This window comes from Scyliorhinus canicula, chromosome 1, assembly GCF_902713615.1.
Source record: "Scyliorhinus canicula chromosome 1, sScyCan1.1, whole genome shotgun sequence".
Lineage (NCBI taxonomy): Eukaryota > Metazoa > Chordata > Chondrichthyes > Carcharhiniformes > Scyliorhinidae > Scyliorhinus > Scyliorhinus canicula.
This window is the reverse complement of record NC_052146.1, coordinates 80,594,425-80,610,859: the sequence shown is the minus strand read 5'-3', so window position 1 is coordinate 80,610,859 and position 16,435 is coordinate 80,594,425. Positions and strand designations below refer to the sequence as shown.

Sequence of the window (16,435 nt, the reverse complement as noted above, 5' to 3'; positions counted from 1 at the left end):
CCGGAGTGGCCCCTGCAGCTCCATCCAGCCGGCGTGGAACGGCCGGCGCGAGTTCGCGCATGCTGGCTACAGCCGACGTGATTTCGCGCATGCGCATGGGTGCCCGTCTCCGGACCGGCCCCTGGGCAATATAGCGGAGTTCTACAGGGGCCCGGCGTGGAGGAACATAGGCCCCCACGGAACCAACCCGCCCACCGATCAGTAGGCCCCGATCGCGGGCAAGGCCACCATGGCTCCCCCGCCCCGTGTCGGAACCCCCCCCCCCCTTCCAGGACAGCCCCCGCAGACACGCCTTCCAGGTCCTGCTGTGTGGGACCTGAGTAATCCACGCCAGTGGGACTCGGCCGAACCCGGCAGCCACTCGGCCCATCGGGGCCTGGAGAATCGCTGGATAGGAGTGGCCCCCGGTCGACGTAGCGGCGACCCCGCCGGCGCCCTAGAATCGCCACCGGAAAATAGGTAAGCCAGCGTCTGGGCCGCGGGGCCCGATCCGGCGCAGGGTCGGAGAATCCCGGCCTATTTTTCTCTAGATTTTGTCATGAGCCTTTCTACTCCTTTGCTCTTTGTTTATGTAATTTGTTTAAGTAATAGGAAAATACCTCCCCTCTTTCCGTACTCCCTTTTCTACTTGCCTTATCGTAAATTAAAAGTAGGTGTAAGTATTAGTTTTGTGCAGGAGCAGTTACTTGACAGGCACCTTGGAAAATTGAAATGAATCAGTCTTGCACCTCCAAACTATTGGAACATCTCCACAGCACCAATTTTCTCAGCTGCACTGAAAATAATTTACTGTCCTATTTTCTTCCTTGAGGTCTGACTATATAGCACCATTCAATTGAAAGCTGCCAAGACAGAATATAAAATGAGCGCCTAAGCAATTAGGGAGTTAATCTCCTATAAGTATGGAAGTTTAATTGGCATAAAGTTTTGATATATCCACTGCAGCAAGAGGCTCTCTGTTATTCCTTGTGAAGTGAGGCAAAGGCAAAGAATCAAAACAATAGCAGAAGACTCTGGACAATCTCAGCATCTGTGAAGTGAGAAGGAAGCTAACGTTTTGAGTCTGGACAATGAGTTCCTCACCTCAAGGCAATCTCGCTTACCACCTCCAGCATGTGACAGAACAGAACAGTGTGTAAAGGTTACAGCATGTCTCATTTTCGACATGCTGTAACTTAGAAAAGGAGAGGACAAATTGTGATTCCTGCAACATAGATTTATTACCTCACATATTGCGATCCGTCCCCTCCTGATACAGTTTGGTGTCAGTGATGTCAGTCACTCTCCACTGGTTCACCCCAGTCATCATTCTTCAGGTGTTTTACAGATGTGAGTGACAATTTATTCACTGTGCCACACCTAATTGCACATTTCCTAATCTGGATATTACGTAAATGATTCCATGTTTAGCAACAGTAAAAAAAAAAGTCCTTTTAACTGCTAAAAGATGCAAATTCTTCATTGAGTCTGAACAGAAAATGCTAGAAATAGGTAATAAACATCTCTGCCTCAGAGAGGGCGAGCAAGTGGCTGTGGGTGAATGAGAGAGCAAGCGAGTGGGTGTGAGTGAATGAGAGAGTGAGCGAGTGGGTGTGAGTGAATGAGAGAGCGAGCGAGTGGGTGAGAGAGCGAGTGGGTGCAGGTGAAGGAGAGAGCGAGAGAGTGGGTGTGAATGAGAGTGAGCGAGCGGGTATGAATGAGAGAGTGAGCGAGTGGGTGTGAATGAGAGTGAGCGAGTGGGTGTGATTGAGCGAGAGAGCGAGTGGGTGTGGGTGAATGAGAGAGCGAGCGAGTGGGTGTGTGTGAATGAGAGAGCGAGCGAGTGGGTGTGCGTGAAAGAGAGAGCGAGGGTGTGGGTGAATGAGAGAGTGAGTGTGAGTGAATGAGAGAGCGAGCGAGTGGGTGTGCATGAAAGAGAGAGAGAGCGAGTGGGTGTGCTTGAATGAGACAGCGAGCGAGTGGGTGTGCATGAAAGAGAGCGAGCGAGTGGGTGTGCATGAAAGAGAGAGCGAGCGAGTAGGTGTGCATGAAAGAGAGAGCGAGCGAGTGGGTGTGCTTAAATGAGAGAGCGAGCGAGTGGGCGTGCATGAAAGAGAGAGCGAGCGAGTGGGTGTGAATGAGAGTGAGCGAGTGGGTATGAATGAGAGAGCGAGCGAGTGGGTGTGCATGAAAGAGAGAGAGAGCGAGTGGGTGTGAATGAGAGTGAGCGAGTGGGTATGAATGAGAGAGCGAGCGAGTGGGTGTGAATGAGAGAGCGAGCGAGTGGGTGTGCATGAAAGAGAGAGCGAGCGAGTGGGTGTGAATGAGAGTGAGCGAGTGGGTATGAAAGAGAGAGAGAGCGAGTGGGTGTGCATGAAAGAGAGAGCGAGCGAGTAGGTGTGCATGAAAGAGAGCGAGCGAGTGGGTGTGCTTGAATGAGAGAGCGAGCGAGTGGGTGTGCATGAAAGAGAGCGAGCGAGTGGGTGTGCGTGAATGAGAGAGCGAGCGAGTGGGTGTGAATGAGAGAGAGCGAGTGGGTGTGAATGAGAGTGAGCGAGTGGGTATGAATGAGAGAGCGAGCGAGTGGGTGTGAATGAGAGAGCGAGCGAGTGGGTGTGCATGAAAGAGAGAGCGAGCGAGTGGGTGTGAATGAGAGTGAGCGAGTGGGTATGAAAGAGAGAGAGAGCGAGTGGGTGTGCATGAAAGAGAGAGCGAGCGAGTAGGTGTGCTTGAATGAGAGAGCGAGCGAGTGGGTGTGCATGAAAGAGAGCGAGCGAGTGGGTGTGCGTGAATGAGAGAGCGAGCGAGTGGGTGTGAATGAGAGTGAGCGAGTGGGTATGAATGAGAGAGCGAGCGATTGGGTGTGAATGAGAGTGAGCAAGTGGGTGTGAATAAGAGAGCGAGCGAGTGGGTGTGAATGAGAGAGCGAGCGAGTGGGTGTGCATGAAAGAGAGAGCGAGCGAGTGGGTGTGCATGAAAGAGAGCGAGCGAGTGGGTGTGCTTGAATGAGAGAGCGAGCGAGTGGGTGTGCATGAAAGAGAGAGCGAGCGAGTGGGTGTGCATGAAAGAGAGAGCGAGCGAGTGGGTGTGCATGAAAGAGAGAGCGAGCGAGTGGGTGTGCATGAAAGAGAGAGCGAGCGAGTGGGTGTGCATGAATGAGCGAGCGAGCGAGTGGGTGTGAATGAGAGCGAGCGAGTGGGTGTGCATGAAAGAGAGAGCGAGCGAGTGGGTGTGCATGAAAGAGAGAGCGAGCGAGTGGGTGTGCATGAATGAGCGAGCGAGCGAGTGGGTGTGAATGAGAGCGAGCGAGTGGGTGTGAATGAGTGAGCGAGTGGGTGTGAATGAGAGAGCGAGTGAGAGCGAGCAAGTGGGTGTGGGTGAATGAGAGAGCGTATGAGAGAATGAGTGGGAGCGTGAGTGAAGGAGCAAGTGAGTGTGTGTGAAGGAGAGAGTGAGTGACAGGGCGTGGGTGAAGGAGAGTGAGAAAGTGAGCAAGTGGATACGGGTGAAGGAGAATTGAGCAAGAGAGTGCAGGGAAGGAGAGAGTGAGCAAGTGGGTGCAGGTGAAGGAGAGAGTGAGCGAGAGTGCGGATGAAGGAGGGAGTGAGCGAGAGTGCGGGTGAAGGAGGGAGTGAGCGAGAGTGCGGGTGAAGGAGGGAGTGAGCAAGAGAGTGTGGGTGAAGGAGAGAGTGAGCAAGAGAGTGTGGGTGAAGGAGAGAGTGAGCAAGAGAGTGCAGGGAAGGAGAGAGTGAGCGAGAGTGCGGGTGAAGGAGGGAGTGAGCGAGAGTGCGGGTGAAGGAGAGAGTGAGCGAGAATGCGGGTGAAGGAGGGAGTGAGCAAGAGAGTGTGGGTGAAGGAGAGAGTGAGCAAGAGAGTGTGGGTGAAGGAGAGAGTGAGCAAGAGAGTGCAGGGAAGGAGAGAGTGAGCGAGAGTGCGGGTGAAGGAGGGAGTGAGCGAGAGTGCGGGTGAAGGAGAGAGTGAGCGAGAATGCGGGTGAAGGAGGGAGTGAGCAAGAGAGTGTGGGTGAAGGAGGGAGTGAGCAAGAGAGTGCGGGTGAAGGAGAGTGTGGGTGAAGGAGAGAGTGAGCAAGAGAGTGCGGGTGAAGGAGAGAGTGAGCAAGAGAGTGCGGGTGAAGGAGAGAGTGAGCAAGAGAGTGCAGGTGAAGGAGAGTGTGAACGAGTGGGTGCAGGTGAAGGATGTTAGCCTCCGGCTGCTGTTCAGTAAAGAGTCAAGAGTTCTGCTCCTTTCCCAAACACCTTTATTTTTCTTCGAACACACTCACCACCAAACTCTATCATCACATCACATGCCTCCAATTCCACCTGTAGCCTCTTTACATATCAGTGCCAATTATTGGATCAATGAGACATCTAATTGGAATGTTTCTTCACCCATTCCTTAGCAAAGGAGAGAGTGAGCGAGAGTCCAGGTGAAGGAGAGAGTGAGCGAGTGAGTGCAAGTGAGTGAGCGAGAGTACATTTTCAATTTGAAAATCTGCTCCTGGTGATAATAGTGACCCGAAGCAATCAGATTGTCATCAATACCTAATCCTGGATATCCGTCGGGGAAAGATCGAAGCCTGTCCTCGTTATCCAGCCTGATCCATACGTGAATCTAATTCCAGGTTCACAACCTTGATTATGAAAAGCCTTCTGAAGTGGCTTAACAAACCACTCAGCTGTACAGGGCAAGAGGGATGGGCAATAAATTGCAGCAACACCCACATATCAAGAATGTGTTTTTCAGAAGCCTGGTGAAGTCAGTGTTTGCACTCCACAGTTGCACAATCAAACTGTCTGGGATCACCAATTAGGGACTTCCAGGAAATGGCTGCCAGTGCCTTGGGGATTGTATCCCAGCAAGATTCAGCATCACCAAGGGGAGGGAATCGGAATCGGGTGGCTATTAGCAAACATAATGTATCCATATGTGTATTTCACAGTTACTCAGACAATTTTATAATCCCTGTCTTGGAAAGAAACGCTGCTTTCATTCATTTCCCAAACTTCACTCTGATTCAGGTCATTAAAATGAGCATCCAGTGCATTGAGTAGAAAAGCTCTTGTAGCTCCTATGTGCCAGCAATCCAGCCTATAAACTATTCCCGGATGTGGCATGACCAAACGGTGTGTGTAATTTTGTTTTGATGAGACTGCGTTAAGTAGGCTGTTTTGGTTAGAGTGCAGGACCTTATAATAACCCGACCGAGGGCAAAAGAGACGCGCAGAAAGGAATTATTGCTCCTGTTTCGGAGTGAAGCGGTCAAGGTGGAACACAAAGCCTTTCTGTTTATACATGGTCAACATCGCCACACCAGCCAACTTCATCTCCAGTCTCAGCTCATCTGCTGCTGAAACTCTCATCCAGACCTTCATTACGTTTTGAGTGAGTGATCGTTATTAAGGGTTAGTGAGAGGGTTCAATGCAGTCAATAGGTTTTTAATTTGTTACAGGTGAAGTTCGCAACCCGCCTGCAGAAGCCAGCGAAGTGACCACAAAGGAACGCACAGTTAGATACCAAACAAATACAGATTTATTTCTCATGCAGCAATCTATCCACTCCCCGAAGGGTCACCATGGTCGGGGTTTTATGCTGACAGGCTTTCCTTGTTAAGGGGGAAGCCCCACCCCGTTTATCAGGGAAGTTCATATTCCGAGGTGGTTACTGGGGAACGGACGGTGCACACCCCGTAACCTCTGAGGGGGTCCTAACACCCCCCCCCCCCCCCCTCAACCCCCTGCCAAAGTCTGAAGAAACGTCCCATGTCCATCAGCTATAGCGAAGGACTCTTGGTCTGTGTAGCCTGAGGGCAGTGTTCAGTCGTCAACAGAGCGGGGCCGGAGGATGTATACCGCACTGGGGACCAAGATTTCTGTGCGGAGCGTCTGGGCTGGACCGGCGTGGCTGACGCGACCGCGAATGGCGGTGTGTCAACATCTGCTTGTTGCTGGCCGTCCATTTCGGAATCTGAATCAGGATTGACAGGCCGGCATCAGGCGAAATACCACACCTGGAATCCAGTGGCGGCGTCACCGGAATTGCGGACGCAAACAGCATCCCAGGCGGGATGCCTGCCCGTGTCCGATTCTGATCGGTCTTGACCGCAGCGGATTTTCTCTCTGATGTCCAGGAAGCTCCACTTTAACCTCGCTGCCAGTGTAGAATCCAACAAAGCCCATTGTGCGGGAACGCACAGTTGGATACAAGATGAACACAGATTTATTTCTCATACAGCAATCTCTCCTCTACCCGAAGCGTCTCCTGGCCTGTACCCAGGTCAGGATTTTTATACTGAGAGGCTCCTCTTGTTAAGGGAGAAGCCCCGCACCATTTATCGGGAAGTTCGTATTCTAAGCTAGTCATGGAGAAACAGGTGGTGCACACCCCGTGACTTCTGCAGGGTTCATTACGGCATGATTTCATATGAGGAAATTCATCTCATTGAGTACTTTTTCCCACAGCACACATTTTCTTAGGAATAGTAAACGAAGGAAAACTGAATAAATTTGAAATTAAAAAAACTACTCTCAGTAATGATTAACCAGGGGGTGGTGCAGTGGTTAGCACTGCTGCCTCACGGCACGGATGACACTGGTTTGATTCCGGCCCCGGGTCACTGTCCTTGTGTCGTTTTCACATTCTCCCCATGTCTGCGTGGGTCCCACACCCACAACCCAAAGATTTGCAGGGTAGGTGGATTGGCCACGCTAAATTGCCCCTTAATTGGAATATTTTTTTTTAATGATTACCATGAAATCTCTGTTGATTGTCACAAAAACCCATCTGGTTCACTAATGTCCTTTTGGGAAGGAAATTTGCTGTCCTTACCGGGTCTGGTCTGTATGTGACTCCAGACCCACAGCAATGGGGTTGACTCTTAAAAGCCTTCTGAAATGGTCCAGCAAACCCCTCAGTTATATCAAATGTGCTGCAAAGGATGATGCACATTGACTGCAATGGTTCAAGAAGGGGGTTCATTACCATTTAAGACAATTAACGATGGGCAATAAATTCTGACCGAGCCAGCGACACCCACATCCTCTAAATTAATTAAACAAAATGTGGAGACTGACAATTGTCAATGGACAATCATAATGGCCAATTATATCCTCCTGCTCAACGGCATGGCAGATTAGTGCTTTACACTGTCATAGTTTCAGAGGTTGTCATGTTGAGGTTACAGTTGATAAAATATGGTATATGTGGAACTATTTCAGTGGCTCAAAGTCTTTCAGCCATTTGACTTTTGACCTGAACTGAAACATACAAACCTAAAACAGAAGCAAAATACTGTTGCTGCCGAAAATCTGAAATAAACAACAACTGAGGAACCCACTCAGCAGCCCAGGTGACATCTGGGCATCCGGACAGTCCAAATATGTGCAGGGTAAGTGGATTGGCCATACTAAAAGTGCCCTTAGTGTCCAAAGATGTGCAGGTTAAATGTGGTAATGGGGATAGGGCAGGGGCATAAGTCTAGGTCGGGTGCTCTTTCAGAGGGTCGGTGCAGACGCGATGGTCTTGGTTCTGCACTGTAGGTAATTCTGTAATTCTCTGAAAATTTAGTTATTGTTTCAGGTTGATCAGCTATTAATCTAGTCCTTAATACATTCTTGTTTTTTTTTTTTCTTCCTTGTCTTTCGTTCTCCATACCGTGCTCCCCGCCTTTTTCTGCAGCTTGCAAGAAAATATAACATGGTTGTGGTGTCCCCAATCTTGGAGCGAGATGAGGTTCATGGAGGGACACTGTGGAACACTGCGGTAGTGATTTCTAACTCTGGCAACATAATTGGCAAGACCAGGAAGAACCACATTCCCAGGGTTGGAGATTTTAATGAGGTAAGAAAACAGAGCTCAATGAGTATTTCTATCAATAACCCTAAGGAGAATTGCACTGATGAACTATCCTGTCTGTACCCTGGTGTATTTGGCTCATCAAAATAGAAATGTTGGCCGGAATCTTCTGCCCATCTTCAGCTGAGCCAGTGAAACCTCCGTTCACAGCAGCAGGACTGGAAGATTGTGCCAGCGTGACGGGCTGGAAAGTTTGTTCTTGCAGTTATCGCAAAATTGTGCTGCCTGCTTACCTCAATTGGGTAAAATGCACCCCCATCACATGGGCATGATCTAAACCGAACAGCGGGCTCCCAACTTCAATCTCTGCCTCCTTGAACCGCTGCAGTCTATGTGGTGTAGGTACACCCACAGTGCTATTAGGGAGGGCGTTCCAGGATTTTTTTTCCCAGCGACAGTGATGGAACAGTGATATATTTCCAAGTCAGGATGGAGAGTGACTTGGAGGGGAACTTCCGGGTGGCGATGTTTCCAGGTATCTGCTGTCCTTTTCTGAGTGGTAGAGCCACAGGTATGGAAGATGTTGTTGAACGGAGCCTTGGTGACTTGCTGCATCTTGTAGATGGTACACACTGCTGCCACTGCGTCGATATTTGTGGAAAGGGTGCCAATCAAGCAAGGCTGCTTTGTCCTGAATGTTTTTTATTAATCTTTATTGTCACAAGTAGGCTTACATTAACACTGCAATGAAGTTACTGTGAAAAGCCCCTACTCGCTATATTCCAGCGCCTGTTCGGGTCCACGGAGGGAGAATTCTGAATGTCCAAATTACCTACTAGCACATCTTTCGGGACTTGTGGGAGGAAACCGGACACCTGGAGGAAACCCACACAGACACGGGGAACACGTGCAGACGGAGTCACAGAGTGTTGAGCTTCTCGAATGTTGTTGGAGCTGCACCCATCCAGGCAAGTGGGGAGTATTCCATCACACTCCTGACTTGTGCCTTGTAGGTGGTGGACAGGCTTTGGGGGTGCATCGCAGGATTACCAGCCTCTGACCTGCTCTGGTAACCACGGTCTTTATTTGGCTAGTCAATTTCAATTTCTGATGATCCCTTTCCTTTGTGAAGCTTGAAGGGAAAAGCCAGGAAGTTTATTAATGTGTTTTTCCCTCTTTTGCAAACCTATTCTTGTTGTCTCAGTCTGCCTTCTTACATGTGAAGTGGTAGAAGAATATGGTTATTCAATTCAAGAGCTGGAGCCTAGTTGGTTGAAAGCACAGCCACTGGTAATGGGGTGAAAAGAGGGGGAATGCAAAGGGGAATCGGGAAAAATTGAGAGCTCGTGGCTGAGTTTTGCAGAGCTGGAGGAGGTTACAGAGATAGGAAAGAGTGGCGCATCAGAGGAATGTAAACACGAGCATGAGAACTTTAACTCAGAGGCACGGGGGCCAGAAGCCAGTGTAGGTGAAGAAACGTAACACTGAAGGTGAGCAGAACGTGAAGTGGGATAATTAGGGCTCAGCTGTGGCTTTCAAACGGCTTGGTACTCAAATTCATTAGACTGGGGAGCGTTATTGATCAATGAATAAAGCTACTGAGACATTTGTGAACTCGCATTGTATGGAATTTATTATATCGCACCTTTTAACAGACTGATTATAGTAAATGTCATCCGTGAAATATCTGCACTGTGACGTGACTGAGCCCAGAGGCAAAAGCAATTATCACCCAGACACCTACAATGAACATTTGTCTACCTTAAGTGTAACGGGGCTCTAAATATAGGATAACGAATAGCTGGCAGCGAGGCAGCAGCCTGTCATTTCCAAGTGCGTCACTCCTGCACTTTATTAACATTGGCAAATATACTGAATTGAATTCCTGCCTAATCTGTTTATTTTATGTATGATGCAGTGCCGTTTGTATAAACAACAAGCAGCAGTCACGATGAGTGCAGTGGAAGGTAACTGAGGTGGGGAAGGAGAATACAAAGTAAAGTAATGCAGAGTTTGCTTCAGCAGATTGCCGAGAGACAAGATACTCAACTATAAAAATTATGTATTTGTTAATGCCTTTTGCAAATCATTTTGAACACTCCCTGTTATGAGAACACTGATACTTTGTTAGCTTTTCCCTGGCTCTTACTCCTATTACTATCTGATCATCTTTATTAGTGTCACAAGTAGACTTGCATTAACACTACAATGAAGTTACTGTGAAAATCCCCTAGTCGCCACATTCCGGCGCCTGTTCGGGTGCACAGAGGGAAAATTCAGAATGTCCAATTCACCTAACAAGCACGTCTATCAGGATTTGTGGGAGGAAACCAGAGCACCCGGAGGAAACCCATGCAGACATGGGGAGAACATGCAGACTCCGCACAGACAGTGACCCAAGCCGGGAATCGAACCCTGGTCCCTGGAGCTGTGCGGCAGCAGTGCTAACCACCATGCCACCCATGGGTCGGATTTGGGAAAGGCTGTGGAGGTAGGAATGGAAGCACAGACTGCAGTTTTCTGCTGTCTGCTGGCCTGCCGGCTTTCAGCCATGTTGCCGCTTTGGGTAGGTGTATTGGTTAATGAAAGTCAGCCATTGTCCTTCTGCTTAAAGGATAACAACATACTATTGTAGTATAAGGGTGTTTGGCTTAAAGCAATGAACACTACTCCCAGTGTTAAATAGCTGCTGGGCAGCTGGCTGGATGGTGGGTGAGCCTCACCCCAACCTTTTTGGCGGAGGGTGTGTAGACAATGCACCCTGTAAAATCCAACCCAATGACGCTGAAGCTAAAAGATAACTATGGTTGAATAGTATGTGGTTAGGCCTGTGTTGTTTAGAAACTTGTCATTTAATGGTAAATCATGTCCTAATTCTGCGAACAGCTGTACTATAACATGGGAGCGACTTCAAGCCAATTTGGCTCTTTTCCCTTCATTCTTTCTATCTCCTGATGAGGAAATGCCTGATTTCTGTTCCATATGGAAGCTTGCATGGCTGAGATTGGAAACTAATCACATGCTGACAGCACATTCTTCACACCGTCACAGGCAGTATCTAGACGGTATCTAACATGTGTAACTTTGTGCACTGTTCAGCTGTTCCCCCAATACCTGTGGCCTGGTCCTCCAAGTGAAATGTAACACAAGCATCCCACAATCATGGATGTGATTTGCTTCATTTTTCTATGTGAGAAATTCAATCGCTGGAGGTAGTGTTTTGTGTTTAAACAAAGGAGATTACAAGGGGATGAGAGAAGAACTAGCTAAGGTAGACTGGGAGCAAAGACTTTATGGTGGAACAGTTGAGGAACAGTGGAGGAACAGTGGAGAACCTTCCAAGCGATTTTTCACAGTGCTCAGCAAAGGTTTATACCAACAAAAAGGAAGGACGATAGAAAGAGGGAAAATCGACCGTGGATATCTAAGGAAATAAGGGAGAGTATCAAATTGAAGGAAAAAGCATATAAAGTGGCAAAGATTGCTGGGAGATTAGAGGACTGGGAAATCTTTAGGGGGCAACAGAAAACCACTAAAAAAGCTATAAAGAAGAGTAAGATAGAGTATGAGAGTAAACTTGCTCAGAATATAAAAACAGACAGTAAAAGTTTTTACAAATATATAAAACAAAAAAGAGTGGCTAAGGTAAATATTGGTCCTTTAGAGGATGAGAAGGGAGTTTTAATAATGGGAAATGAGGAAATGGCTGAGGAACTGAACAGGTTTTTTGGGTCGGTCTTCACAGTGGAAGACACAAATAACATGCCAGCGACTGATAGAAATGAGGCTATGGCAGGTGAGGACCTTGAGAGGATTGTTATCACGAAGGACGTAGTGATGGGCAAGCTAATGGGGCTAAAGGTAGACCAGTCTCCTGGCCCTGATGGAATGCATCCCAGAGTGCTAAAAGAGATGGCTAGGGAAATTGCAGATGCACTAGTGATAATTTACCGAAATTCACTAGACTCTGGGGTGGTCCCGGTGGATTGGAAATTAGCAAACGTGACACCACTGTTTAAAAAAGGAGGTAGGCAGAAAGCAGGAAATTATAGGCCAGTGAGCTTAACTTCAGTAGTAGGGAAGATGCTGGAATCTATCATCGAGGAAGAAATAGCGAGGCATCTGGATAGAAATTGTCCCATTGGGCAGACGCAGCATGGGTTCATAAAGGGCAGGTCATGCCTAACTAATTTAGTGGAATTTTTTGAGGACATTACCAGTGCAGTAGATAACGGGGAGCCAATGGATGCGGTATATCTGGATTTCCAGAAAGCCTTTGACAAGGTGCCACACAAAAGGTTGCTGCATAAGATAAAGATGCATGGCATTAAGGGTAAAGTAGTAGCATGGGTAGAGGATTGGTTAATTAATAGAAAGCAAAGAGTGGAGATTAATGGGTGTTTCTCTGGTTGGCAATCAGTAGCTAGTGGTGTCCCTCAGGGATCCGTGTTGGGCCCACAATTGTTCACAATTTACATAGATGATTTGGAGTTGGGGACCAAGGGCAATGTGTCCAAGTTTGCAGATGACACTAAGATGAGTGGTAAAGCAAAAAGTGCAGAGGATACTGGAAGTCTGCAGATGGATTTGGATAGGTTAAGTGAATGGGCTGGGGTCTGGCAGATGGAATACAATGTTGACAAATGTGAGGTTATCCATTTTGGTAGGAATAACAGCAAACGGGATTATTATTTAAACGATAAAATATTAAAGCATGCCGCTGTGCAGAGAGACTTGGGTGTGCTAGTGCATGAGTCACAGAAGGTTGGTTTACAGGTGCAACAGGTGATTAAGAAGGCAAATGGAATTTTGTCCTTCATTGCTAGAGGGATGGAGTTTAAGACTAGGGAGATTATGCTGCAATTGTATAAGGTGTTAGTGAGGCCACACCTGGAGTATTGTGTTTAGTTTTGGTCTCCTTACTTGAGAAAGGACGTACTGGCACTGGAGGGTGTGCAGAGGAGATTCACTAGGTTAATCCCAGAGCTGAAGGGGTTGGATTATGAGGAGAGGTTGAGTAGACTGGGACTGTACTCGTTGGAATTTAGAAGGATGAGGGGGGATCTTATAGAAACATTTAAAATTATGAAGGGAATAGATAGGATAGATGCGGGCAGGTTGTTTCCACTGGCAGGTGAAAGCAGAACTAGGGGACATAGCCGCAAAATAAGGGGAAGTAGATTTAGGACTGAGTTTAGGAGGAACTTCTTCACCCAAAGGGTTGTGAATCTATGGAATTCCTTGCCCAGTGGAGCAGTTGAGGCTCCTTCATTACATGTTTTTAAGGTAAAGATAGATAGTTTTTTGAAGAATAAAGGGATTAAGGGTTATGGTGTTCGGGCCGGAAAGTGGAGCTGAGTCCATAAAAGATCAGCCATGATCTCATTGAATGGCGGAGCAGGCTCGAGGGGCCAGATGGCCTACTCCTGCTCCTAGTTCTTATGTTCTTATGTATCCTACAAGTTTGATCTTGGCTTATATACCGACTTCTAATTCCAATTTCTCTTCAAATCCAATAATTTCACAAAATGGATTTGATTTCAGACTAACAAAAGCTGCACATTGCAAGAGCAGGAGTGCTTACTGATAGGACACTTTGCGTAATAACTGTTGTGTCAGGAATGATAACCCCTATTCTCGAAATTCAAAAGTCGTTAAAGCGGTTAATTGTATTTTGTAACATGTCGTTTAAAGAAGGTTCAATGTGCCTTGATTTATGAAAAGAAGTTAAATAGGTCTATTAAAACAGACTAAACCTTTTGCTGTATGACTAACCTTGCACTGTATGGCAGCCAGGAAACCTCAGGAGGTGTCTAAATAACTTTGCTGCCACTCCATGTGTTAGCTGTTCAAGAATATTTATACCCAAATGTCTACAATAAATAACTATGATGCTTTTACCTCTTTGGTGCACTTTGATCAGCTGAAAATACATCATAGTTCTGTTTTTTTTTAAAGTTTCTATTGGGGCTGCACGGTGGCACAGGAGGTGCTCTAGTTTCCTCCCACAGTCCAAAGATGTGCAGGTTACGTGAGTTGGCCATGGTAAATTGCCTCTTAGTGTCCAAGGATGTACAGATTAGGTTATGAGGTTACGGAGATTTCGCGGTGTGGAGGGGGTTGTGGACATAGGTTAGGGTGTGCTTTCAAAGAGTTGGTGCAGACTCAATGGGCCGAATGGCCTTGTTCTACACTGTAGGGATTCTATAAAGCTGTAAGAGTTTTCCATTGAGCCCGGATAAATATCAGCAGACTCTGTATGGGTCACCCGTTATAGATCCTGCCCAAATTCCCATGTGCACCATTCCATCAACAGTGACCAACCACCATAATCAGTGCTTGCCTTGCCTGTGTGATGTGGCTGCATGTCGTATTAACCTCACAGACCTGATGAGAAAGAATTGCAGGAGGCAAAAAATTGTGTGAAAGGACTGATACCCTAGAGGCTGGTTTAGCTCACTTAGGGGTTGGTTTAGCTCACTGGGCTAAATCACCGGCTTTTATAGCAGACCAAGCAGCACGGTTCGATTCCCGTACCAGCCTCCCCGGACAGGCGCCGGAATGTAGCGACTAGGGGCTTTTCACAGTAACTTCATTGAAGCCTACTCGTGACAATAAGAGATTTTCATTTCACTCAGATGGCATCAGCTCTAATATAATAATCTTTATTTCACAAGTAGGCTTGTATTAACACTGCAATGAAGTTACTGTGAAAAGCCCCCAGTTGCCACATTCCCGCACCTGTTCGGGTAAACTGAGGGAGAATTCAGAATGTCCAATTTACTTAACAGCACATCTTTTAGGACTTGTGGGAGGAAACCAGAGCACCAGGAGGAAACCCACGCAGACACGGGGAGAACATGCAGACAGTAACCCAAGCCGGGAATCGAACCTGGGACCATGGCGCTGTGAAGCAACAGTGCTAACCACCGTGCTACCGTGGGCCTAGTGTTGTGTTCTAGGTGAAAGAAACTGTTCTCATTACTTCAGTTGCAATCAGCTAACACAGAGGATTTTACTCTAACTTTCAGAAACCTTCTTGAAACTGGCTTTTTAACGCTACGTAAGAGCATGGGGATAGGGAGCAGAGGTGGACCACTGGGTTCATCAATAAGATCTGATTTGTGGCCTCAACACCACTCCCCTGTCTGTCCCCATAATCCTCGACTCCCTTGTCAATCAAAAATCTGCCTAACTCAGCCTTGAATGTATTCAATGACCCAGCCTCGACTGTTTGCTGGGAGAGAGAATTCCAAATCCTAATGACCCTCTAAGGGAAGAGGAAAAGACAGGGCTCTCGCCAGGGTACTGCTCTTTTATTCCTTTTCACTTAGTTTCACTAAGTTAAATGGGATAAAGTACCTACATAGGTCCAATGCCTTGAAAAACTAGGGAGAAAAGCCTGACATTAGAAGCTCTTCATATTATATGACTGAGTCCAAGGTCTCTCGGGGCTCATTGTTGGAAAAAGTAGCGGAGGCTGCCTCTGTGACTCCAGCCACTCCACTAATAGCTGAGATGCTTATGAGCACCTTGGCAGTATTCGACAAATGCTGCCAGCTTGTGTCAGGGGACCGCTGCAAATCGATGGAAGAGGCTTTGGCTCCCATTCGTTTGGCATTGGAGAGGACGAACAAAATGGTAAAGGCACATGGTGACACGATACAGGACAAGGAAGTGGCCATTTCGAGACATAGTACCAGATTGCCTTTCTGGAAACGGAGATGTTTCTGATGGCCAATGCGAATAAAGCACTAAAGGCCAAAGTAAATGATTTGGAGAATCGTTCCAGGAGGCAGAATTTCCGAATTGTGGGGCTGCCAGAAAGGATGGGAGACCCAACTCCCAAAGAGTATTTTGCGAACATGTTTGGGAAGATGGTATGGGAGGTTAGACTCACAAACCCTCCCGAGCTGGAAAGAGCCTACCGGACACTTCGACAGAAGCCTCGTCCCCGTGAACCACCATGAGCAGTAATCGTGAAATTTCACAGCTTCCAAGAAAAAGAGCGGGTCCTGAGATGGGCAAAGAAGCATCGCGACTACAAATGGGAAGGGCACGCCGTCCCGTTTTACCAAGATGTGGGAGCGGAGCTGGCAAAGAAACGGACAGCGTTCAACAAGGCCAAAGCAAAGTCCAGTTTGGGGTGGTATGCCTGACGTGGCTAAGAGTGACTTTTGAGGGAAAAGACCGGATTCTCCATTTCTGAGACCAAGTGTTGACGCCAACGCAGAATCTATGAACCTTTACAACAGAAAAACCGGTTCTACACCTGGATTGAATCCACTACCATTGAGGGGCTAGCACCGGTGCCGCGTGGAACACAGTCTATTCCAGTGGAAAAACGTCGCAGGATTCGCCGGGTCCGTGATTGGCATTCGGGAGGCTGACAAGCTGCAGCCGCACATTCACATTACACTCCCCACACACACTTATCCCAGCCAAAATTATGGCGCTGGTTCTGCTGGAGCCCGCCCATACAGCTGATGGGTCAGCTGGGTCTAGAGGGCACCCGGGGGGGGGTGTCCTGGGAGGGGCATTCAAATGACCCATGGCACTAGATTCACTGTGGGTTGCTAGCGGTGTGCGCTGCTGCATGGCTGCCTTGCCAGCTGCGGCAATGGTGTTCCCTGCCTGTCCACCCTGACCCCACAGCTCACC

The 16,435-nt window shown here is 47.8% G+C and overlaps 1 protein-coding gene across 1 annotated transcript in view; it reads left to right on the top strand.

Annotated features, from left to right (window-relative positions):
* The window catches only part of upb1 (ureidopropionase, beta), a 188,542-nt gene that overhangs the window by 96,749 nt on the left and 75,358 nt on the right, over nucleotides 1-16,435 (top strand). Inside the window, exon 5 of the mRNA XM_038793997.1 lies at nucleotides 7,658-7,819. Within this exon, the coding sequence (XP_038649925.1) occupies nucleotides 7,658-7,819 (162 nt within the window). The remainder of the gene's footprint in view (nucleotides 1-7,657; nucleotides 7,820-16,435) is intronic.